This window comes from Leucoraja erinacea, chromosome 12 (genome assembly GCF_028641065.1).
Source record: "Leucoraja erinacea ecotype New England chromosome 12, Leri_hhj_1, whole genome shotgun sequence".
Lineage (NCBI taxonomy): Eukaryota > Metazoa > Chordata > Chondrichthyes > Rajiformes > Rajidae > Leucoraja > Leucoraja erinaceus.
In genome coordinates this window covers 17,542,384-17,566,881 of record NC_073388.1, presented here as the reverse complement: position 1 = coordinate 17,566,881, position 24,498 = coordinate 17,542,384, and the positions used below count along the sequence as shown (strand labels likewise).

At 39.7% G+C, this 24,498-nt stretch overlaps 1 protein-coding gene across 2 annotated transcripts in view; it reads left to right on the top strand.

The window, feature by feature from the left end:
- The window catches only part of taf1 (TAF1 RNA polymerase II, TATA box binding protein (TBP)-associated factor), a 75,858-nt gene extending 56,384 nt beyond the window's left edge, over nucleotides 1-19,474 (top strand). The window contains exons 30-40 of one of the 2 annotated variants that reach the window (XM_055643674.1): nucleotides 416-593; nucleotides 2,095-2,162; nucleotides 3,592-3,714; nucleotides 3,802-3,894; nucleotides 4,007-4,091; nucleotides 7,574-7,641; nucleotides 9,336-9,452; nucleotides 10,792-10,896; nucleotides 11,021-11,171; nucleotides 14,704-14,881; nucleotides 17,446-19,474. In XM_055643674.1, coding sequence (XP_055499649.1) covers nucleotides 416-593; nucleotides 2,095-2,162; nucleotides 3,592-3,714; nucleotides 3,802-3,894; nucleotides 4,007-4,091; nucleotides 7,574-7,641; nucleotides 9,336-9,452; nucleotides 10,792-10,896; nucleotides 11,021-11,171; nucleotides 14,704-14,881; nucleotides 17,446-17,674 — 1,395 coding nt within the window. In that variant the 3' untranslated portion in view covers nucleotides 17,675-19,474. Of the gene's footprint in view, nucleotides 1-415; nucleotides 594-2,094; nucleotides 2,163-3,591; nucleotides 3,715-3,801; nucleotides 3,895-4,006; nucleotides 4,092-7,573; nucleotides 7,642-9,335; nucleotides 9,453-10,791; nucleotides 10,924-11,020; nucleotides 11,172-14,703; nucleotides 14,882-17,445 lie in introns of both variants that reach the window. The other variant, XM_055643673.1, reaches the window with a different exon arrangement.
- Nucleotides 19,475-24,498: the final 5,024 nt, after the last annotated feature.

Here is a 24,498-nt window from a genome sequence, read left to right as displayed (position 1 = left end):
ATTTGAGGTCTTGTTCCCTTGGGCCTTTATTAAGATTCATTTCAGACTGATTGGATAAAAGTTTTTCCGGGTTGTATGAGTCCAATATTGGCAGTTCAGGGAATCTTGATCCAGTTCTTCGTGGATTTTGCTGGATCACGCAAAATGTTTTAAATTGGTGCAGTGGACACCAGCTAGAGACATTAGACATAGAGGTCCCTAAAATGCAATCTTTGAACCTTCTTGGAATAGTATCTACTGGATATACAACCCTTTGGAACATTATGTTAACATGTTGCATAATAGTATTCGGTTTCAATTTTCTTATTAAATTGTTTTATGTATTTGTGTCAGCAGATAACATGTTAGTTCAGATGAGAGAGACACTTGAATTTCATTGCATTTTCTGCATTAATTTTTTCTCTTTCTCCGTCAGACTTATCCATTCCATACACCAGTTAATGCAAAGGTTGTAAAAGATTATTACAAAATTATCACTAAACCAATGGACTTGCAGACGTTGAGGGAGAATGTCCGCAAACGAATGTGTCATTCACGGGAAGAATTCCGAGAGCTTGTAGAACTCATTGTTAAAAACTGTGCTACTTATAATGGTGAGAGCAGTAACTTTGCTTAAATTCACAGTTGTAATTACATTTTAGAGTGCTTCTGTTTTTCCAATACTCCTTTTGGAATCTGCTCTGCCAAAATAGTAATTGTGGTGGTAGCGTTGTGTACCTAGTAATTGAGTAACTAATATTAGAATGGATGAGCAAACAAATAACAGCAGAAATGCTCTTTTGGGGAAAAAATTGTGGAATGAGAATGAGAAAAGGAAAATAATTGTAAAGGCTGTTTTTGTAAGTAGATCAGAAGAGCAAAAGAAACACTATAAGAATATAGAAGGACACAAAAAACTGGAGTAACTCAGCGGGTCAGGAAGCATCCATGGAAAACATGGATGGGTGACATATCGGGTCGGGATCCAAAACATCACCTATCCATGTTATTCTGGGATGCTGCCTGACTTGCTGAGTTACTCCAGCATTTTGTGTCCTTCTTTATAGCATCTGCAGTCCCTTGTTTCTACTATAAGAATATAAGAATAAGATCGTACAATATGAGGAAATGGGCTTCTTTAAAATGAAATATTTAAATTAAACAATATTTAATTAGAAATAATATGTACATTTTTGGGGACCTCAATATATGAAGGATATACAAGCACTGATATAAATATGATATTTATTTGCGAGGATACGGGGTAAAAATGTTGTTGTGAGGAATTAAAATGTGACACCGTTTTCATTAGATTGAGATGCTAAAGGGACAATCTATTGAAAAAGATGATTGTGAGCATTGTATAAAACTTCAATAATTGGTAAGACAGTAATATGAAGACACGCAATATTTGTGGCAAGGTGATCACACAGTTGAATTACTTAAATAGTCTATAAATTCTGCGAAATTAAAATTAGATAATTACTTGGAAATGGAGACTACAAGAGGAGATACAAGTTGGTGATTTTGCTTACACTGTATGACTTATGGCTTATCTGAAGAAAACCTGAGGGAGAATTCACCTGTCGCTAATTGAGCTGTAACTCCATTCAGATGAATAGTACGATATAATCATTTTATAGGAAGTAAGTATATTAGAGATTTTCCAAGTCAAGGGTGGCAGGGTGGCGTATCAGTAGAGCTGCTGCCTTACAGCGCCAGAGATCAGGGTTTGATCCTGACTGTGGAATCTGTCTGTATGAATTTGTACGTTCTCCCTGTGACCGCGTGGGTTTTCTCCGGGTATTCCAGTTTCCACCCACACTCCAAAGGCATACAAGTTTGTAGGTTAATTGGCTTAGGTAAATTTGTAAATTATCCCTAGTGTGTAGGAGTGATAGTGTACAGGGTGATCGCTGGTTGGCATGGACTCGGTGGGTCGAAGGGCCTGTTTCCATGTTGTATCTCTAAAGTCTAAATTAAAATATAAAGTCTATGGCTTGGGTGATGATGGTTGTATGAGGATGGTGCAATGGTGGGTTATATGTATCTTGGTATAATGCCATGGAAGTGATTTGTGGAGTGGCTCTACTAAGCATCTGTTTGACTCTGCAGGTGTGAAGCATCCTCTGACCCAAATTGCCCAAAGTATGGTGGACCTTTGTGACATGAAATTCAAAGAGGTGAGTTGTTAGACTTCAAAAGGTATAAAACTGCAGATGCTGTAAATTTGAAATAAAAACAGAAAATAATGGGAATAGAAACATAGAAAATAGGTGCGGAAGTAGGCCATTCGGCCCTTCGAGCCTGCAGCACCATTCAATATGATCATGGCTGATTATCCAACTGAGTATCCTGTACCTGCCTTCTCTCCATACCCCCTGATCCCTTGAGCCACAAGGGCCACATCTAACTCCCTCTTAAATATAGCCAATGAACTGGCCTCGACTACCTTCTGTGGCAGAGAATTCCAGAGATTCACCACTCTCTGTGTGAAAAATGTTTTCCTCATCTCGGTCCTAAAAGATTTCCCCCTTATCCTTAAACTGTGACCCCTTGTTCTGGAATAATTAACAGGTCAGGGAGTATCCAAGGCAAGAGAAACATTTGTCAATGACCTTTGATCAGAACTGGGAAATGTAAGAAATTCTTCTTCTAACCTTTCTCGATTCTGATGCAAGATCACTGATCCGAAATATAAACTTTTGTTTCTCAATTCACAGATGAGTATTTCCAGCATATACTGTTGTCATTTCAGATTTACTGCATCAGCTTCATTGTGCTTTTGGATTATTTAGTACCACTTCACTTTCTCATTGCAACCCATAGCAGCTGTTTTTTTTACAATTTAAGGTCAGACTTTAAAATGTGTAAAAAATTAGATAAAACAGGAAGTACATATAAAAGAAGAGTTATGTTCCATGTGTTAATTTTCTGAAATAAACTTTTCTGTCAAGCAGTTATTGTCATTTAAAATATTTCTCATGTAATGTTGGTGAGAATTCTATACAATGCGGAAGGTTTCTTTATAATAGATGATAATCAAATTGACCATTTTTCAAGCATAATTTTTTGAGATGTTGAATTACTCATTTGCTCAACATCCAGAGGTTGAATGACCCTATCTATCACTTCCAACCAAAAGCCCCTAGGAAGAGTAATCATCATTAAACGTGACTGCAACTTTATCCAAATTAAGGCAGTAAATTACGGATATTTTGTATTATATATGTTGGGTAAGAATAAATATTGACCTGGGCTTTAGCGAGAGTTACCCTCATCTCTTTTAAAATCGTACCACAGTATAACATTCACCTACATTGGTTTAATGCTGCACAGGAATGTGAGCCAAGATGTACTGCTTAAATCTCTGGCACAGTTGCCTGTCTTTTGAACATTAGGTAAGTCTGCTCTCCGCCTCTCTCCGTTCCCCTCCATTGGCTTAAATGAAGAGAATCCAGGTATGAATATCACTTAAATTAGGGCTTTAAAATTCTGTTCCTAATACCTGGCACCAACTTTAGAACTTGAAATTGTATTCACTTAGTTTGTAATATGATGCTATCAGTTGGGTAGAAGTATTATAATAAAAATATTAATTGCTTTCATTAGAAAGAAGATAAACTGGTCCGCCTGGAGAAAGCCATCAATCCTCTTCTGGATGACGATGACCAGGTTGCATTCTCCTTCATACTGGATAATATTGTCACTCAAAAGATGATGGCTGTTGCAGATGTAAGTCAGACTTTGTCTTTTGCAAAGCACACATTCAAATTAAACATGTATTGTAATGATGTGAACAATTTTCTTTCCATCTTTTAGTCCTGGCCCTTTCATCATCCCGTTAATAAGAAGTTTGTTCCTGATTATTACAAAGTAATTACAAATCCAATGGACCTTGAATCAGTGAGAAAGGTATGAAAATTAAATTGAAAATCTTTTGGCAATAGTTGTGCATAATATATGCATTTGATTGTTTCTTTTGTGTTGCAGTTATTAAAATGTTTCCTTGTTCTTGGCATTGCAGAATATTTCTAAACACAAATATCAGAATCGTGACGTTTTCCTGCAGGATGTGGAACTGGTTTTGTCAAACAGCATCAAATATAATGGTAAAACACATGGCCTGTCCTTTCATTAGTGTTCCATCAAGCAGTGAAGAAAGCTAATGGCATGTTGGCCTGCATAACGAGAGGATTTAAGTTTAGGAGCAACGAGGTCCTACTGCAGGTGTACAGGGCCCTGGTGAGACCACACCTGGATTATTGGTCTCCTAATTTGAGGATGGACATTCTTGCGACTGAGGGAGTGCAGCGTAGGTTCAGCAGGTTAATTCCCGGGATGGCGGGACTGACATATGATGAAAGAATGGGTCGATTGGGCTTATATTCACTGGAATTTAGAAGGATGAGAGGGGATCTTCTAGAAAAATATAACATTCTTAAAGGATTGTACAGGCTAGATGCAGGAAAAATTTTCCCGATGTTGGGGGAGTCCAGAACCAGGAGTCAGTTTAAGAATAAAGGGTAGGCCATTTAGGACTGAGATGAGGAAAACCTTTTTCACCCAGAGTTGTGAATCTGGAATTCTCTGCCACAGAAGGCATTGGAGGCCAATTCACTGGTAGTATTCAAGAGAGAGTTAGATATAGCTCTTATGACTAATGGAATCAAGAGATATTGGGAGAAAGCAAGAACAGGGTACTGACTTTGGATGATCAGCCATGATCATATTGAATGGCGGTGCTGGCTGGAAGGGCCGAATGGCCTACTCCTGCACCTTTTTTCTATTTCATCACTATATTGTCATGGTTTTGTTGATTTGGTGTGCATTATTTTGTGCAGCTGTAATTCGAGGCATGGATTCTTGAAGAGGTGGATGGGAGTTAACAGTGGGTGAAAAGAATATAATTTTGCAAGCAAAAATGTTCCCAAATATGACCACCAGTAAACGCTTACAGTACTGACATGTAAATGGTTATGAAATGGAAACAAAATGTAGCTGACTGCTTCCAATTTTTGCAGATCCTATCCACTTCAAGTCCTAGGGTGGCACAGCACAAGAGACCCAGATTTGATCCTGACTAAAGGATACTGTCTGTGCAGAGTTTCCACGTTCTCCCTGTGACCAAATGTTTTTTCTCCGGGTGCTCTGATTTCCTCCCACATTCCAAAGACGTAGGTTAATTGGCTTTAAATTGTCCCTCGTGTGAGCACATAGAACTAGTGTACGGGTGATCGATGGTCGCTGTTTCCATGATGTATCTCAAGCTCCTCTTGGCTTGTCCTCATTATGGATATGGTATGAACTGGAAAATGGAAAAGGATAGCCCTTTTACAATTTAATTGTTGTAAAAAGGAGAGGCTAGTCTGTTTTGGGGGATTTGTGACCACCTTGACTAGAGAAACATTTTTTGAAGGTACCACAAAATAAATCCTTTGATAAATGTTAGAGTAATAGATCACAATGGTATTTGCGTGACTGATGGTGTACAGACGAAAGGATAATCTAGTGAGAGGGAGAGTAAACATTGACAAGAACTGATTCTATGCATTGGTTCAATATGTTGCTGTCCAACAGGATAATGATTAAAAGGAAATGTTGGAAGGTTAACTGGAATGCTGTAAATGACAATATCAGTAGGCTGTTCTGAGCATTTTAAAGACCTTATTACTTTCTACTTTAACTAATCTTCTCCCCCCCCATCCAAGTACCCTAAGAGTATCTCCAAATCAGACAGTAATTCACGTAGTTCCTCCAATCTAAATAGTGCATCCAGTACTAATGGCCTCTGCTATAGAGGAGAAACAAATTGCAGATTATGTGATGGCTTTGTGGAGCACCACTGTCCAGCCGATTGGGGCAATCAATGGTGTCCAAAGCATTGGGAGAATGTGACAAATTTACTTACTTCAGAGGGAGACTGGGGCTTGATTTGACATTGAATCCCGAAGGGGTGCAACATGCCTGTCAGGATGCATTTGTTGTGGTGCCTAAATCCAGGACCTCTGCCACAGAGGCAAAATTGCTGTCAAATGGGATCTTGGGATTTTAAATATTGAGGTAAATATCTTAACTGCCTGTTCTTTTACTCAAAAGTTGGAGGGCAAGCAAGGCTGGGGTGGGGTGATGGAGGGAGGGCAGAAAAATAAGAAGCGAATCAGCAAACTTACTAACAGGCCAAAACGATGTGGCAACATATATGGAGAGTGTGGCCTGCCATTTATGGGTGTTGCCTGCCATTCGTGAAACATTTTCCAAGTGAAGGAGTGATTCAAATCTAGTGAACTGCATTTGGTGAACCCCCTACTTTATAAAAAAAACAAACACAGATTGGATACTTCTTTGCAGTACATCTGCATTCAGTATACTGGGGTAACTAGCAGCTCTATCTTTCTCTCTCATTGATGTAACTGTCCATGAACCCCTGCACTGTGACAAGGGGATCCGCTGTAAGCTTAGGAAACATCATTTCACTTTCTATCTTGGCATGTTGCGGCATTCCATACTCAATATCAAATTCTATAATTTCTGGTAATTTGCTTTCTCCGTCATCCATTTGTGATATTGGCTCCGTTTTTCACTCTCCATTAGCACAGTGACCTGCTGGGCATGTCCTACAACCGTGCACTTTGAAATTTTTATGTTTCTTTGTATTCCCACTCTCCATCTCATAGCTTTTGTTCATTTTCTTTCTCTAACTGCCCACTTTAACCCATTTACTGGATGTGTATAATGCATGCTCATGACAACCCAGGTCTTGCCCTACTCTTTGTCCTGTCAATCCCTCCCTACCCTCTGCAATATAAAACAAATGTATTTTCCCAGTCCAGGTGAGGTGTCTTTAATCTGAAACATTAAGTATGTCCAGCATTTTCAATTTTTATTTCATTTTCAGTATTTAGTTTCCCACTCCCTACAAACAATCACCTTTTAATTTTATGCACAATATTCAAAATAAATATTATTAACAAAGATACTTGTGAGCTTCATAATCTATCTGGTCATACATCCAGAATAAAGTATGAGATTCCAATCTTTACTTAAAACATACTGAAAGTTTAATATCAATTGTCATTGTGCAACTTTGTTTTTAAAAACAATCATTTATCTTTGTATAAATACTAGAATGAATCTTAGCATAAAGTACCATGTGCCAAACTTACAAAGTTAGCAGAGAGCAGTGACAAATAATAGAGCCTCTGCCTCAACATGCCAGTGATCCAGGGCCAGTCCCGACCACAGGTGCTGTGTGTGTGGTGTTGCACATTCCTCTAAGCTCTGGTTTTCTCCTGCATCTGAAAGACACATGGGTTGGTAGGTTAATTGGCTATTGTAACTTGCCCCTAGTGTGTAAATGAGAGGTAGTATCTACTGAGTGTTTGATGGGAATTTGGGCTGCAAAATATTATAATAATGGGTGCTTAATGGTTGGTGTGGACTCTGTGAGCTGAAGGACCTGTTTCCATGTGGTATCTCTCAATGATTCTATAACAATACCCTCATCTTTTCTATTTTTATAATGGAGATTACTTGTATGGTAGGTGAGTGTCCTAGGTAAACTAACCAATTGTTTCTTTTTTTTCACTTGCAGGCACAGATAGCCCATATTCAAAAACTGGCCAGGAGATTGTGAATGTCTGTCATCAGACTTTGTCTGAGGTAGAAATCTTCAAAAATCCTTAATTTAAATTCATTTTCACAGGAATAAAAATCAGTGAATTAAGAAACACAGTGCGTGGTGGGTATACACAACAAGCTGCCAGACAAGGTAGTTGAGACAAATACTATAACAATATTTAAAAAATATTTGGACAGATACACGAATAGGAAAGGGTTAAAGGAATATACGCCAAATACAGACAGGTGGGACTAGTGTGGATGGTCATCTTAGTTGGCATGATCGAATTCAGTCGAACGACCTGATCCATTCTGTATGACTAACCGTTCTGATTGTCACCTGGTTGAAATTTATTGGAAGTCCTTTCTTTTGTTTGTTAATGATGGTTTTTCCTTTCCAAATTCCGATCTTGTGATTTATCATTTAATAGTGTTTCACACATTTCCTCCCCAGTTTCCTGAAAGAGCACAGTTTAAAAGGCAGTGAGATACCTTTTGTACATGACTAAATGACTAGATCTGATACTTAACCCAAGACAGCAAATATCAACAATTTCCATTTGTCGGAAGCTAAATTGAGGCCAATCTTTTTTTTGCCTAATCTATGTAGAAATCATTTTTTTTCTTTGTATTGCATAAAATTATCAAAATCCACAATGCTGTTCAAAATAAGAATAGTTCAAGTGTGTAAAATGCATGCATGGCCACAAGAAGACACAGATTAATTTCTCTGCATACCTTTAAGTCTCTAATTCTGAAGTACACTTGGAGCAGTCAACATTGGCAGTTCAATAGAACTATTTGTAGCTAATGTAATGGTTTATAGCAGACTTCAAATTTAGTCTGCTTGAATCAAGTGGAATGGTTCTAAGTAAGTCTATATCTTAGGAGAGGGTTAATGGTGGCCGATTGGGAAAGGGGGAGATGCAGCGAGACCTGGGTGTCATGGTACACCAGTCATTGAAGGTAGGCATGCAGGTGCAGCAGGCAGTAAAGAAAGCGAATGGTGTGTTAGCTTTCATTGCAAAAGGATTTGAGTATAGGAGCAGAGAGGTTCTATTGCAGTTGTACAGGGTCTTGGTGAGACCACACCTGGAGTATTGCGTACAGTTTTGGTCTCCAAATCTGAGGAAGGACATTATTGCCATAGAGGGAGTGCAGAGACGGTTCACCAGACTGATTCCTGGGATGTCAGGACTGTCTTATGAAGAAAGACTGGATAGACTTGGTTTATACTCTCTAGAATTTAGAAGATTGAGAGGGGATCTTATAGAAACTTACAAAATTCTTAAGGGGTTGGACAGGCTAGATGCAGGAAGATTGTTCCCGATGTTGGGGAAGTCAAGGACAAGGGGTCACAGCTTAAGGATAAAGGGGAAATCCTTTAAAACCGAGATGAGAAGAACTTTTTTCACACAGAGAGTGGTGAATCTCTGGAACTCTCTGCCACAGAGGGTAGTTGAGGCCAGTTCATTGGCTATATTTAAGAGGGAGTTAGATGTGGCCCTTGTGGCTAAGGGGATCAGGGGGTATGGAGAGAAGGCAGGTACGGGATACTGAGTTGGATGATCAGCCATGATCATATTGAATGGCGGGGCAGGCTCGAAGGGCCGAATGGCCTACTCCTGCACCTAATTTCTATGTTTCTATGTTAGGTAGAAATAGTTGACACAGCTTAAATTTAGCTGATCACTATGGTTCATTTTGTTTTTGATTTTTTTTCATTAAAAAAATAGTATGATGAACACCTGACTCAACTGGAAAAAGACATTGCTTCTGCCAAGGAGGCTGCGCTTGATGCTGCAGAATTTGATGGTCTTGAACCACTGACCCCAGGGCCTCATACTCCTCAGGTCAGTCTTAAAACAAGGTGATACAACGAACTGCAGATCCGGTTTACATTTTATTTTTAAAGCACAAAGTGCTGGAGTAACTCTGTGGGTCAGGCAGAATTTCTGGATGCTCTCCAGAGATACTGGCTCACCCGCAGTTACTCCAGCACTTAGTGTCTTTTGATGTATATATGTGTTTTCTTAATTGGTTTATATTCTTGCCTGGGTAATTTCATGATTTACGATACAAAATGTTTCTCTCGTCTTCCTTTGTTCTTTCACAACGTGTAATTGTTTTCATGCCAGGGTTAAAATAGTGAAAATTTTTGGTGCTTTAACTCTGTATGGCCTTAACAATAGCAAGTTGTTTTTTGCTTTCTGCAATTCTGCTATTTTTCAGAATCATCATGATCCCCCTGGAATTCAACAGTATTTTAAGCCCAAATTATTGCATTTATAGAAATGGATTCTGTTACAGTTCTGGCCCTTAAGTCGAACTACTTGGATAATTCTGGAAATAGTACAAAACCAGGCTATATTTAGTTTGTTTGAATAATTAAAAATCAGCATGATGCGCTTTTTCACTTTCTCCAAGGCCTGAAGTACTGCTCAACTAATTCTGATTTAATCTTTGATAAAGTTACTCTATAACATTTTGTTTTGTTCACAGTACACATCATTATCTTGGGCAGAATCAAAACATTGCAGTACTATTTAATTTGAATATGGAATTAAAATACTACTATGCACTCAATGACATTGCTGTTGCTTAAAATGGCTAAAAACATAATAGATATTTCCAACTTAAATATAAATATTTACAATATATAGCCTTGAAGGACAGTCAGGCGCTTTGAGGCTGGATTGAGAACTTTATACAGCTGGGTTATTGAAATTAGGGTTTCAGTCGGGTTATATACACCGAGTGTTTATTATTTCCAAATGATTGAATTTTCACCAACTATCAAATTTCCTTCATCAAAGCTACTGCAAAGTTTCAGAAATCATCAGATGTTTTTGGATCAAGATCAATCTTCTTTAAAAAGGGTATTAATCAGATTCTATCTTCTTTAAAAAGGGTAATACTCAGCACTAACAAAATGTGTGACTAACATCAGCAATCCTGATATTGTCTGACCATTTGTACATATAACATAGCATTGGTCACTGCAGAGAAATTGTAAGGGTTTTCTTCCCCTAAATATTTTCTAAAAACACATAGTGATGCCAAAAGTAGAACTCGTTAAGTCACTGGATGAACACAATTTCCTTTGCATTGACCATGGATTGGTCCAGAGATTCTACTGGCAGAAAGTCCTTTAAAGTATTTCAAGTTTCATGTCGTCTGTTTGTTTCTTAGGGACATTTCCGTGAGGGACGCTTAAGAACAGGTGAGGAGGAATCTGATGTGGATGTCGAAGGTTTTGAGGAAGACGATGATGGCAAACCAAAAACCCCTGCCCCAGCAAGTGACTTTTACCATCCTCTGCATGTAATATTTCATTATGATTCTTGAATGTTTCATCTGATTTTGAATTACATTTTGTACATTTCTGATTTAACCATAAATATTCTGTGGTCTGTGACAGGAAGTATCTGAGGGAGTATGTGAAATGGAAGATGAGGATGAGATCTCTGTACCACAGCGTCAGGCAAGTATATTGTATGAAGATTTACTGATGTCAGATGGAGAGGATGAGGATCACAGTGAAGAGGAAGAAGGTGACAATCCATTCTCGTGTAAGTAGGATGTTCCATACTATTCCTTGATGTTTTGACAATTTAAATCAAACTTTGAACCATTTAGGAAAGCTCCAGCAGTCTGTGTTCAATCCCGACCTCTAGTGCTGTAAGCATGGAGTTTGCACATTTGTTCTGTAACCATGTAGAGGCACATGTTTCTTCTCCTGTCCCTAAGACTTATGAGATGGGATGTTAATTGGCAACTATAACCCTCGTGTACAGGTGAATGGTATGATCTGGGGGTTGATGGAAATGTAATATTTACAAATAAAATACAATTAATGGGTGCATAATAGCTGGCTCCGACTCAGTGGGCCAATGTAACAATTTCCATGCTGTTTGCCACTATGATTTCTAGATTAATAATATTCTTCCAAATAATAAATATAAATAATAATAATATTTCCTAATTGGTACCACATGTAGTAGGAATGCTACAAAATTTTGAGATTTTAATAATCAAGCCTGTAATTTATCCCATCAGATAAAGCATAAAAGGAACTTTAATTTGATACCTAATTCACTTTCATATCTTCAGTATTAAAAAAATTATGGTCATTTTCATACTCGGAAATTAGCATCTTGCACCCTATTGCTTTTCCATTGACAACACAAAAGCTGTGATCGAGGACAGTCAAAAGCTCATAACTTTCTTAAAAATTAAGAGAACTGAATGAAATTTTCAGTTATTATAGATTGAAACATTCTGAAACAAATATCAGAATCAGTGGATGATCTGAAATTAAAGCATATTATTAGTTAGTAACCTAATTGTGGCTAATTACAAAATTGACCGTTGTAACGGAAATAGTAAAAAACACCGAGACTGCCTTGAAAATTCAAAAATGTGATATTCTCAAGATCAGAACTTTAATATTATTGTATTATATGCTGTAAGTCCGTAACAGTCCATAACAGACAGGTAAAGAAATTACAATTTCTAGCAAAACACCAAGTCTTTATGGAGAAGATCAGTTGCTACTTGGAACATTGGCATATCATAATCAGTAGCATCATCATACTCCTCAGATTGTAACCAATAAGCTTGTTTTTCCTTAACTTTTCAATTTTGGCATCGTAAACTTCAGGTTTTTGCTCTTCAAACCACGCATCACATGCCTTTCTGCCCACTACTTTCCCATTATGAATGTCCTGTAGATCATCGCATTTGGAATAGTCCAAATTCGGATAATCTCTGCGAAAACTGTCTAAATCTGCCTCTTTTGCTGGGCATTTGGATTGACAATTTTGCATTTCTTCTTCGGAGACATCTGTTAAAAATGTAAAGAAAATAAATACTGAACAGCATTAACAAAAACAAGTTATTATTAGCAGTTTTAGAAAAATGGTAGAAATAATAAAGTTAAACGCTAAAACAAATAGTAAATACCCAACAAAAAAATAATATTCATCGGTTTCATCAAATCAATTAAATTCATCTAATTAAATTCATCTAAATTCAATTACTAGATCTAAACATCTATCCATTTCTTAAGAAAAGGCAAAAAAAATTAAATAGCCCAGGTATCCTAATAACAAATAAACTGATCCCATTCACATTAGAATTCAGAATATAACATGATTTTTAAATCTCACTTTGTCATGAATTTATATGCCAAATGGAAGGAATTCCCATAAATTAATCCAGAAATATCCACTCTCAAGATAATCAAAATCTTTATTTTTGCCCAATACATCTGGCTAAAACTGTACTGTGGATATTTAGTATGAAAATATTGATCATGGATAGACGATAACGTAAAATATAAATGATTTAGATGTTCTTATGACATGATTGTGCCAAAAAAGACTGAATTTGATTATCTTGACAGTGGATGTTTCTGGAATGTGATCGATTGGAATGTTGCCGTTGCCATAAATTTTAAGCCCATATCAGCAAGCAAGACACGGCCAATTCGTATGTGGGCCTAAATAAAATTTTTCGCATCATAAAATTAAAATGAAGCCACACCAAAAAGCAAGATAATATGTTAAATAAACGACATACCTTTTGTTTTGTCCTGATATTGCTATCCGTGATATTGAAGGCGTTTGAAGTCACGTTTAACTTCAATCCAGCGACTCAATCGTCCAGCAAATTTTTTGTTTTTAAACGGGGACGGAAACGTGAACAATTTTTCTTCATCAGCTAGCAGCCCAAGGAAATCCCTCTCCAACAACCAATACAAACCTGCATTTAATCGTGCCCCCCCCCCCCCCCCCCCCCAATGCCTCCGGAATCGCACGCACAGGCAGTGGCAGATCTGTAGCGCCACTGATGGTAGGTTTTGTAACAAAGCTACATGTAGAACTAGCCTTTTTGGCCTGGTCTTTATGTTTGAAATCCTTGAGGCTTGAAGATTTGAGAAGTGCCCTTTACTATTTTTTGGAACGAACGGTGTGAATCATGCTCAAGCGTCTCCCTTATGTGACACTGGTTTTCTTTCAAGTGGTCATTTCCTGTCCACTTTTTTAACCAAAGCATATTTTGGTCTTTGCCCAATATTGAATTTTTATTCCTACTTTCTCCTTTTTTCATAGTTATGCTAAATTTAACCAAATCAGGATCAAGTCAGGGGATATGGGGAGAAGGCAGGAACGGGGTACTGATTGTGGATGGTCAGCCATGATCACATTGAATGGCGATGCAGGCTCGACTGGCCGAATGGCCTACTCCTGCACCTATTGTCTCTTGTGTATTGCTCTCCCACATTCCACTTGCCCATATTCACCCCTGAGGTTCATCTCCAACACCCACACTCTTTTTGGACTTGCTACATTGAACCATAAGGTTCATTTGAAAGCATTTTAAGAATTCTGTTGCACTTATGTGCTTCTCTCTGGTATTGGCTCGTAGTGGTGCAGCTCTTCAAGTACATATCCGTTTTACTGAAATAATAATGCATTTTATTTATGGGAGCCTTTCAGAACACCCAAGGCCACCTTACAGTTAAAACAAGCAAATTACAAATATATAATTAAAATGAAACAAAAACAACATATACAGCAATAATACATAATTCGGAGAGAGAGCAGCGGCAGCTAGTCGCTCCAGCATTCACTCTCCCTTCCGGCAGACATTGTTAGTAGTCGCCATACAGCCATACGAATAATAAAGAGCACAGAACACAATAGTCTTTAACACAGACATCCCCACACAGCGGGATCAAAGTTTCCCACTGTGAGGGAAGGCTCCAAATTTAGTCATCCTCCTCCACAAATGCGGTGAGAGTTTCTGCTTCTCCCACCATGACACTGAGTTCAGGTCGCAACCACTCTCTGGAAGGTAACATTAGTGTATTGATGTTGGCATACCAAATGATTTTGAATAATATGCACTGGGGTGCTGATTTCCTATTTTATTGGCAAATAGCAGTTCCTTGTACTTTTATGTTAAATTGATCCATACATTCTTCTGTTACATATACTCCAGTTGTAGCAGAGTTTTCCAGATGCTATGAGTTTCTCTGAATATTGCAGTATTAAGAACATTTGTTGGTTTATTCAAATCCTTCCTTGTTTCATTCAGCCATTCAACTTAGTGAGAGTGGCAGTGACTCTGAGGTTGAAACAACTGCCATGCGACCAAAGAAACTTCATCTAATACCTGAGAACACATGCATGGGAATAGAAAATGAGGAGAGTATGATGTCTTATGAGGGAGATGGTGGTGAGACTTCCCAGATCATGGAAGACAGTAATATAAGGTAACATTAACCCCCCTCCCATTATTGTTTTCTGGATATGCGCATTCAGATTTGTCCATCGTCTTCTTGCATATGGCGTGCACAGCCTAAAGTTGTAATAATAATAAGAATACATTTTATTTATGGGCGTCTTTCAAGAGTCTCAAGGACACCTTACAAAAAATTAGCAAGTAGAGGAAAAACATGTAAGCGGAATGAAATAAATAGTAGAGACATGACTAGTACACAAATTAAAGACAGAATTCAATTCAAAACACAACATGAGGTAATTCAAGCACAGATGAAAAGGGAAGGGGACGTGGGGCTAAGGATAGGCAGAGATGAAGAGATGGGGCGGGACTGGAAGATGGTGAGGGACACGGAATTGCGGATCAGTTGGGGGAAGGAGTTTCAGAGCCTGGGAGCTGCCCTGGAGAAGGCTCTGTCCCCAAAACTGCGGAGGTTGAACTTGTGGATGGAGAGGAGACCGGCTGATGTGGATCTGAGGGACCATGAGGGTTGGTAGGGGGAGAGGAGGTCAGTGAGATATGGGGGGGGGCCAGATGGTGGAGGGCTTTGTAGGTGAGGACCAGGATTTTGTAGGCGATCCGGTGGGAGATGGGAAGCCAGTGAAGTTGTTTGAGGACTGGAGTGATGTGGTGTGGGTGTTGGTGTGGGTGATGAGTCCGGCGGCTGCGTTCTGGACCAGTTGGAGTCGGTTGATGTAGGTGGAGCTGATGCCAAGGAGAAGTGAGTTGCAGTAGTCCAGTCGGGAGGAGATGAAGGCATGGATGAGTCTTTCAGCAGCGGGAGGTGTGAGAGAGGGTCTGATTTTGGCGATGTTGCGGAGGTGAAAGAAGGAGGTTTTAATGACATGGCGGATGTGAGGCTCAAGGGAGAGGGTGGAATCAAAGATCACTCCAAGGTTGCGGGCCTGGGGAGACAGTGGTGCCGTCGATGGTGAGAGCGGGGTTATTCATTTTGCTGAGTGGATTTGGAGCCTATGAGGAGGAATTCTGTTTTATCGCTGTTGAGTTTAAGGAAGTTATGTTGCATCCAGGTTTTTATAGCTGACAAACGAGTTGATATGGGAGGGGGGGGTTGTGGGGGGATTTGGTGCCGAGGTAGATCTGGGTGTCATCGGCGTAACAGTGGAAGTCCAGGTTGAAGTGGCGGAGTATCTGACCAAAGGGGAGGATGTAGATGATGAAGAGGAGGGGGCCAAGTATGGAGCCTTGGGGAACGCCTTGCGTGACTGTGGCTGTAGCAGAGGTGTGGTTATGGAGAGAGATGAAGTGGGATCTGTTGGAAAGGTAAGAACAGAGCCAGCTGAGTGCAGAACCTTCAATGCCAAGGTCCCCAAGTCTGGTAAGCAGCATGTTATGGTTCACTGTATCGAAGGCTGCACTCAGGTCGAGGAGGATGAGGATGTTGAGGGAACCAGTGTCAGCAGAGGTGAGGAGGTCATTGAGGACTTTGAGGAGAGCAGTTTCTGTGCTATGGAGGGGGCGAAAGCCAGATTGGAGGGGTTCAAATAGGTTATACGCAAGGAGGTGGGAATGAAGTTGTGACGCAACGATACGCTCCAGGACAACTTGCTCTATTTGATCTTATTTGAATGTGCACACCAGGTTGATTGCATTCGTCAAAACAGAGCGGACCACGTGAAGGTTGCAATCTCCCATCCCAGATTTATCCATGAATACCATGAACTTACAAAGTTCAACAGTTGGTTTACTCTTAACTATATTACCATTAACAGACATGAGATCTCAATAATTTGACAAATCATGATGTAGCACATATTCTGCTGAGTAACAGACACACAGAAGTATGTTTTAAGGATCATTGGTAGAATATAATGTGCTGTGGGACAGCAACTACATTTAATAAAAGTAACTCATAGATTATGAGAAGCAATGAGGCAAGACAAAATGTGAAAACTGCCCAGTGGGTAAACATAAACATAGGCCAAAATACAAAAACTATAGATGCTGGATACCTGAAATAAAAATGGAAAAATGCTCGACTAGGCAGCAGCTGTGCAGAGAGGACAGAGTTAATGTTTCAGGCTGATGATGTGTGATCAGAACTGAGCTAGTGGATAAAAAGAAATAGTAAATCTAAATATTTAAAATTTGGCTACAATGTTTGAAAATGGAACAGAAAATTGTTCTGCCTTGTGAGGTATCATCTGGGCACAATTTGTAGTGAGGGAACCATTGAGAGATGGGATAAAATCGCAGATAGCTGTCGAGGATGATATCCTTCACTACAGTAGTTGAGTTTTTACCTTGTCTTTAGTAGTTGCGTTGAAACCAATCACTTCTGTGGTGTAACAAGTAGATATAAAATGGAAGAGCAGTTTTGATATTTCATATGAAATCATGCAGGTACCAAGGATGTAATCAAAATGTTTTTTGAATAGAAAATTATATTTAACAAATTACTGTACGCTAAATTAACAAGATATTTACAAATTTATGGTGTTCATTGTATGGCTTGATTAGGTCCAACTTTACTTGTTTCTTGATTTTGTCAAATCATTTTCCTCTGAAATTGAATACAGCTTTATTTTTCTCCAGTTATGAGAGCTACGAAGAAACTGAACTGAAGTCAAATACTCGGGATACGACCTTCAGCAGTGGAGGATGTGATTATGAGTTGTCAGATGAGGAGGAGGAGGAGGATGATGAACAAAGGCACGGTCCAAGTGTTCTTAACGAGGTTCAACTGAGTGAAGACGAGGATGATAGTGAAGAATTTCATTCCATTGGAGGGGACAGTGACGTGGACTCAGATATCGAGAGCTGATGATTACATTTTACTACCTGTTGGCAAGATTAAGTAGCATCAACTCCAGTGTCAATTTCATCGACATGCGGACAGATTTCATTGGAGGCAAATGTCATTATAACATTTCTTTACACATGAAAGAGAAGATACCATCGATTATTTGCTATATTCCTGCAATACATTTTTTACAATGGATAGGAATCTTCTGTAAAGTTATGAGAAAATACAAAGTCTATCACAGGTTGTTTTTGATGCCAAAACACATTAAACTGTATATATGGTGGTTCCTGGAATTTGTAAAAAGATTGTATGTAAAAAGAGTTTTTGAATTTTTATTCTCTTCATGAGGTAGCCCTAAAGAATGTTCCCGATCAGTGATGGTGTATCATAGAATATGTATCATAGACTAAATATCACTGCTTTAAATGGCTTCTCTCAATCGCTCCCAAAAACTAAAATTAATCTTGTCACTCCAGCAGAAAACATTATTTGTATCTAGCAGCTGATGAGCCTGTTATTTCCAAATCTATAGCCCCTGGTGTAATTGCAGCTGTTAAAGTACCTTTTCTTTAATGTAAGCCATTTTTTTGCTGTTATCGCAGTACTTGTTTTTTTTTAAACATGAGCAACTAAAAACTTTGCCTAATTCCAGGCTGAACACAATATTGCACTTTGAATTTACGAATACAAGGATGGATTAAGACACCAACCTATTATGGAAAAGTTGGATACTTGTCTGCCCAATGTTATGTTACTTCAAGGTTAAGCCAACGAGAAAATGGAAAGTGAATGAATATGGAAATCCAGAGTGATGTAACAATGATACTCGAGCTGTCACTCCCAGATTAAAAATACAAAGAACTGCTGGTACTGAAGTAAAAAATACTTCAGACCATAAGTAATGGTAAAGTTGATATATTTTTGGAAATATACCCTCACAGTAAAAATTTTGGTGAGCTGTAGCTATTTGTACTTGTCTTGGGTGGTTAATTGAGATTATTTGTTTGTGGAAAACATGTTGATCCTTTCTGTACATATATGTTTTTAATTTGATTTGCATTTATCATGATAGTACTCCCAATTGCCAATAAAAGTATTACCTTCTGTAATTCTAATTCTTACCAGGTTAATGATATATTATCATTCATAATTTTTTGATTATTTACCTGATTCAGTATTCTGAATCAGGAATTCCTGTTCTTCTCTCAGTATTTTCAACGAGAATTCCTGGGTAAGAACTATTTTGAACCGTGATCAACACTGCAGTGAAATATAACCTGTGAGTATTTAGTGTCTGGATTCTTATGAGAGGTCACTTGGATACGTTTTGTAGCATGGTTGGTACTTCAAAAACTGAACAAAGGGTCAGTGCCTTTGTGTGGGGGAAAAATATATCATGATTAGTGTTTTGACAATTATGATCAAACAAAACTTGATTCTACTGGTTACATTTTATGCTGTACATATTGCAATTTTGTAAATTCCTCTATTTTGTGAATGACCAACTAAAACTATTGTTTGAAATGCAGTTTTCCATTGAAATGTCAACATTTGGAGAAACACAATTTTATTTTCATAGAAAGAACCTGTGTGTTGTAAACATCTCGGGTAAAGTTACATTTGCAGAGTGTTTGGTACTTTTGATTTGAATGTTTTTCAGAAACAAGTAACATTCTCAATGTTTAAAATCAGTTTTGTGGAAATATTTTTATTTGGGGGAAGATTTTTTTAGTTTCATAATTATTCCTCAAACATTGCTGTACACAGATTTTGGGCCTTTTCAGTTAATAAATAATTCGAATGACTAACTTTTCTAAACCAAGTGTATCACCATTTAGTTCCTTCCTTTGATATTAAAACCTGGATATACATAAGCGTGTCAGCACATTAGGGTTTTATATAGGTTATGGAAAAAAGTAGTTTTAAAGATGCAATGGGACATTAAAAAATGGCAGATACTTCTGTGTGTTAGCTAGGCTTCAACGTGCTGGCTAGGCTTCTTGTAATATAGTTTACATTTTTCACCTCCATTTTCTTTGCAGCTAGTGGTTACATTGTTGAGGTTTAACAATGTAGCCACTAACATATGTAATGTGGAAGAATGTTACCTAACAAATCCTGGTAAGGCTATTACATAAAAATCAGAAGAGTTAAGGGCCTGTCCCACTTTCCCGAGTTACGAATTATCCCGAGTTTTCCCCTTGATGAAAACTCAGAGAATGTCCGTAACGAGTCCGTAGGAGGTACTCGGGGGTATTTATTTTACTCGTGGACTTTTTTCATCAGGCCGAAAAAACGTCCCGACTTACCTGATGCCCCGAGTACCCACGGCTGGCATAATGAGCCGCTACGATATATCTACAGACTCGTTATGGACATTCTACGAGTTTAAATCAAGGGGAAAACTCAGGAGAACTTGTGAGTAACTCGGGAAAGTGGGACAGGCTCTTTAAGTGGAGGCCAAAACAGTGGGGTGAGTAAATAGATTAGAAATTGAGGAATTCAACACACAAGAGAAATAACAACAGATTATAGAGTTTTTAAATTGTCATACCACACAAGAGATTCAGTAAATTTATCGTCTTGGGCAGAGAAACAAATTCAATGGCCTTTGCAATGAGGAGGGGGCCAACAAATCAATTTGGGGTTCATTTCTTCACTAGATAGTGGTGTTTGGCTTAGGAAGGTGATGTTATCAGTGGCAAAGTTAGTTTATGGGGAACCTATAGTATTACCTTGCCAGTGCTTAATTGTAGGAAACTGGAGCTCATATATGCCGTCCAATAACAAAATATAGGAATGACAGCTGAAGGTGAAGTAGAGTTAACTGTTCTAAATCTATGGAAGGTGATCATCTATGATATTACTAGACGAAGTGGGACCCATTGGTCCCATGTTCACACGGGAGGGCTGGTCCGCCAATGCAATATTCCACCTCTCCACCAATTGCAATATTGGTGGCCAGTGGTGGTGGTGAGGGGGAGGCACTAGTATGGGTATTGTGGGCTGAAGGAACTGGTTTCCAGAGGGCTAGTATGGACATTGTGGGCCAAATGGATTATTGGGGTGACAGCTCACTCACAGCTAGTGGGCGAGCAGTTGACTCACGGCTATTCCCTGAAATTCCATTTCAAGCAGGGTGCAAGGCCACGAAATTCAAGTGTAGTTTCTTACCACTTTAAGCAGGGTGCAAGGCCACCAAATTCAATTGCAGTTTCCTACCATTTCAAGCAGGGTGCAGGGCCACCAAATTCAAATGCAGTTTCATACCATTGCATGCAGGGTGCAAGGCCACCACATTCAAATACCGTTTCATACCATTTCAAGCAGGATGAAACCACCATTAAACACCACACTCACATTCAGTGTGTTCAGTTGATTCACAGCTCAGACAGAGTCGTTATCTTTCCCTCCTCCATCTTGCAGAGACAGAACCACACCCAGAATTCCGGGTTTTATAATTCCTCCCACCGGAAGGGGCGTGGCCTTCATGGCGTGATTGACAGGAGAGAGATTCTCAACATTTCTTTTAGACACTAATAACACTTTTATTTTTCATTGATGGAAAGAATCCTCTGCACCCGATAAGCGGAGGGGGCTGAGTAAGATGGCCAAAAATCACAGCCGTAAGTGGTAGCGTTTTATATAAAATCAATATACAGTGCAAACAGGAATTTGTGCAGTTACCACCACCAACAACCATTTGCAGTGCAGCATTTCAAAGCAGTTACCACCATCTTATAGAAACTTACAAAATTCTAAAGGGGTTGAACAGGCTAGATGCAGGAAGATTGTTCCCGATGTTGGGGAAGTCCAGAACAAGGGGTCACAGTTTAAGGATAAGGGGGAAATCTTTTAGCACCGAGATGAGGAAAACATTTTTCACACGGAGAGTGGTGAATCTCTGGAATTCTCTGCCACAGAAGGTAGTTGAGGCCAGTTCATTGGCTATATTTAAGAGGGAGTTAGATGTGGCCCTTGTGGCTAAAGGGATCAGGGGGTATGGAGAGAAGGCAAGTACAGGATCTGAGTTCGATGATCAGCCATGATCATATTGAATGGCAGTGCAGGCTCAAAGGGCCGAATGGCCTACTCCTGCACCTATTTTCTATCACCAACAACAACAACCATTTGCAGTGCAGCATTTCAAAGCAGTTACCACCACCACCACCAACAACAACAACCATTTGCAGTGCAGCATTTCAAAGCAACCACATTTTCATTTTCAAACCACATTAAGGGCACTCACAGTTGAGTAGACATGTGTTCAGTGTTATTCACAGCTGAGAGAGACGTGACCCAATCGCTTCCTCCATCTTGCAGAGACTGAGTGAGGCACAACACTTCCGGGTTTTATAGTACCTCCCCCTCCCACCAGCAGGGGCAGCAGAGAGAATGTCAACATTTTTTAAACATAATAACTCTTATTTTTCATCGATGGGAAAAATCCTCGTGTTCTGCACAGCGTAGGGGGTCAGATGAGTAAGATGGGCAAAAATCACAGCCGTAAGTGGCAGTGTTGTTTCAAAAATCATGAAACAGAAAAACAGGAAGTGGTCAAGATCTTACTTTTAGTAATATATAAGATTAAAAGATATGATTAGAACGAGGTAAAAGTCAACAATCCTTAAGAACATGAACCAGCAGACGAAAGAGACCCTGCCCCCTCCCTCGCATCCACCAACAGGGATTGAGCCCGGAGAAAATTGACGCCCAGCAATGGCTGGGAAACATCGGCAACTGTAAAAGTCCAGGTAAAATGACAGGTGCCAAAGATGAGCGGACGGTACGAACCCCATACGTCCAATGGAGCTGCCATTTACTGAGGTTAGAGAGGGCCCCCGCGTGCCAGAATGAGTGTTGACCCCCAATGGGGGCAAAACGCTAACATCCACACTCGTGTCAACGAGGAACTGTCGACCGAATGTCGGTCCCAAGCATAGAGGCCACAGCAACTACTGGCGGCCGGCCCCGGCGTTTCCCGGATACGAGCAGGGCGGGCGGCACTGACGGGCTGCGGAACCCCAGCGCTGATGATAGTAGCACCACTTCCCTTTACCGTCGTCGCCCGGGACCAACTGCAAAGCCGAACCCCTGGTGGATACAGGGCATGGTCGCTGGGCCTTCCAAGGCTCTGCCGACACCTGATCGATCGAAGCGCCGCCCTGCTGCTTGAACTGCCACAGATCATCCGCATGTTCCGCTAGCTGCAGGGGGTCAGCAAAATTCTCACCCGCGAGGTGCAGGCGGAGGAGCGCTTTGAGGCCCCCGTATTTGTCCTCAGCCGGCGGCGGGGGTAGATAATGGACCAGGTGACCGGCCGTCTCCTGATTCAGCACGCCGACCACATAACAGTACTTAGTGTCATCAGCCGTGATACGTCTAATGTGTAACTGGGCCTCGGCCTGCTGAAACCACACTTGGGGCTGCGATATCCTGAACACAGGCAGCTTAAGAGAGACGGCATTCTGCTGGGCTGGATTGATGCCGATTTTGTGTTGCTGGGGTAAATCGTTGGCTGCGTCCATTATGCAAATCCAAAATAACCGTTTTGGATCGTCGGTGTCACCACTATAGCGAGACATGCGTTATGAACTAAAAGTGATCTTTATTAAGTAATACAGAGAACAGCACACACATGCGACTGGGGAGGGTTCTCCCAGAGTTCTGACGATATACTAGGGCACACCCCTCAACCACGTGATGAATTCTTCCCGCCAAACACAGTTATGTGACCCTGCCAGTCCTAGTGCCAAGGGTTCGCTCAGTAAGTGGCCTAACTAACAGGTGGTGCCACATGCTTTCTTTAAAGGGCTTGTTACTGTTTGTGTTCCAGTATGTTGTTTACTATTAATATTTTATTTTTGCATATTCTCATTAGTTTACTTTGGACACCTGGCAAACTACATGCCCTTGCTTTGTTAATACTCAACCAAAATAATTTAACATGTTCATCATCGTCTTGCTTTTATTTACATTAATAGCTATTGATGATTTATACCTAATTAAAGGATTGTTTTGTTATCTTTTGGTCTTTGTACCTAACCTGCATGCATTATTTGATTTATACATTGCCCTTGCTTTGATAATTGTTGTCCCTGAGCTGTATAAACTGCTTTTGCACTGTTAACTTTGTAGTGGCCATTTGGCTTCTTTTGCGTGTCATTAATGATGGCATGTGTCTTTAAATTTTAGACTGCCCGTTATATGGGATTCATGACGTATTTTGGGGTGCGTTTGGGGCTATGAATCTTGCGCAGAAGCTTAGTTTTTAGTTTAGTTTGGAATGAGCATGGAGAAGGTTTACCCTTCGACCATGTGAAGTGTAACAATACACGAGGAGTTTTCTGTTTAATGCAATAAGCTGGAGTTCGATAAAGATTATAGTAACGAGTCGGAAGAAGTTTGGATGTAACTTATTGTTTTCATCAACAATATAGAATTTATTCATCAAAAGACTGTGTTTTGGAAGACTTATCTGTGAAGAAGCTCTGAAGGTCTCTGATGGTGAACTCGCATGCGTACGGAGACATTCCCCTTAACCATGCTGTCCATTTAGCGGCTAGAGGGACTAATCTCTTGAACGATATGAACATCTACCACTCCATTAAGTCGAAGAATACCTCCAGCAAAGGGGTAAATAGAGTCTCAGAGATTGGGACAGAAGACTGGTTCCAGCGAGGAACTGAAGAAAATACCAGTCCCAGATATTGGGACAGAAGATTTGACTAAGATCTCTGAGAGGTTTGGCCAGAATTCCGGTTCCAACCAAGGAACTGAAGACAATAGATCTCGGCCAGAGAAGGCCTTGAGGTCTATCGACAACATCAAGACTTATCTGA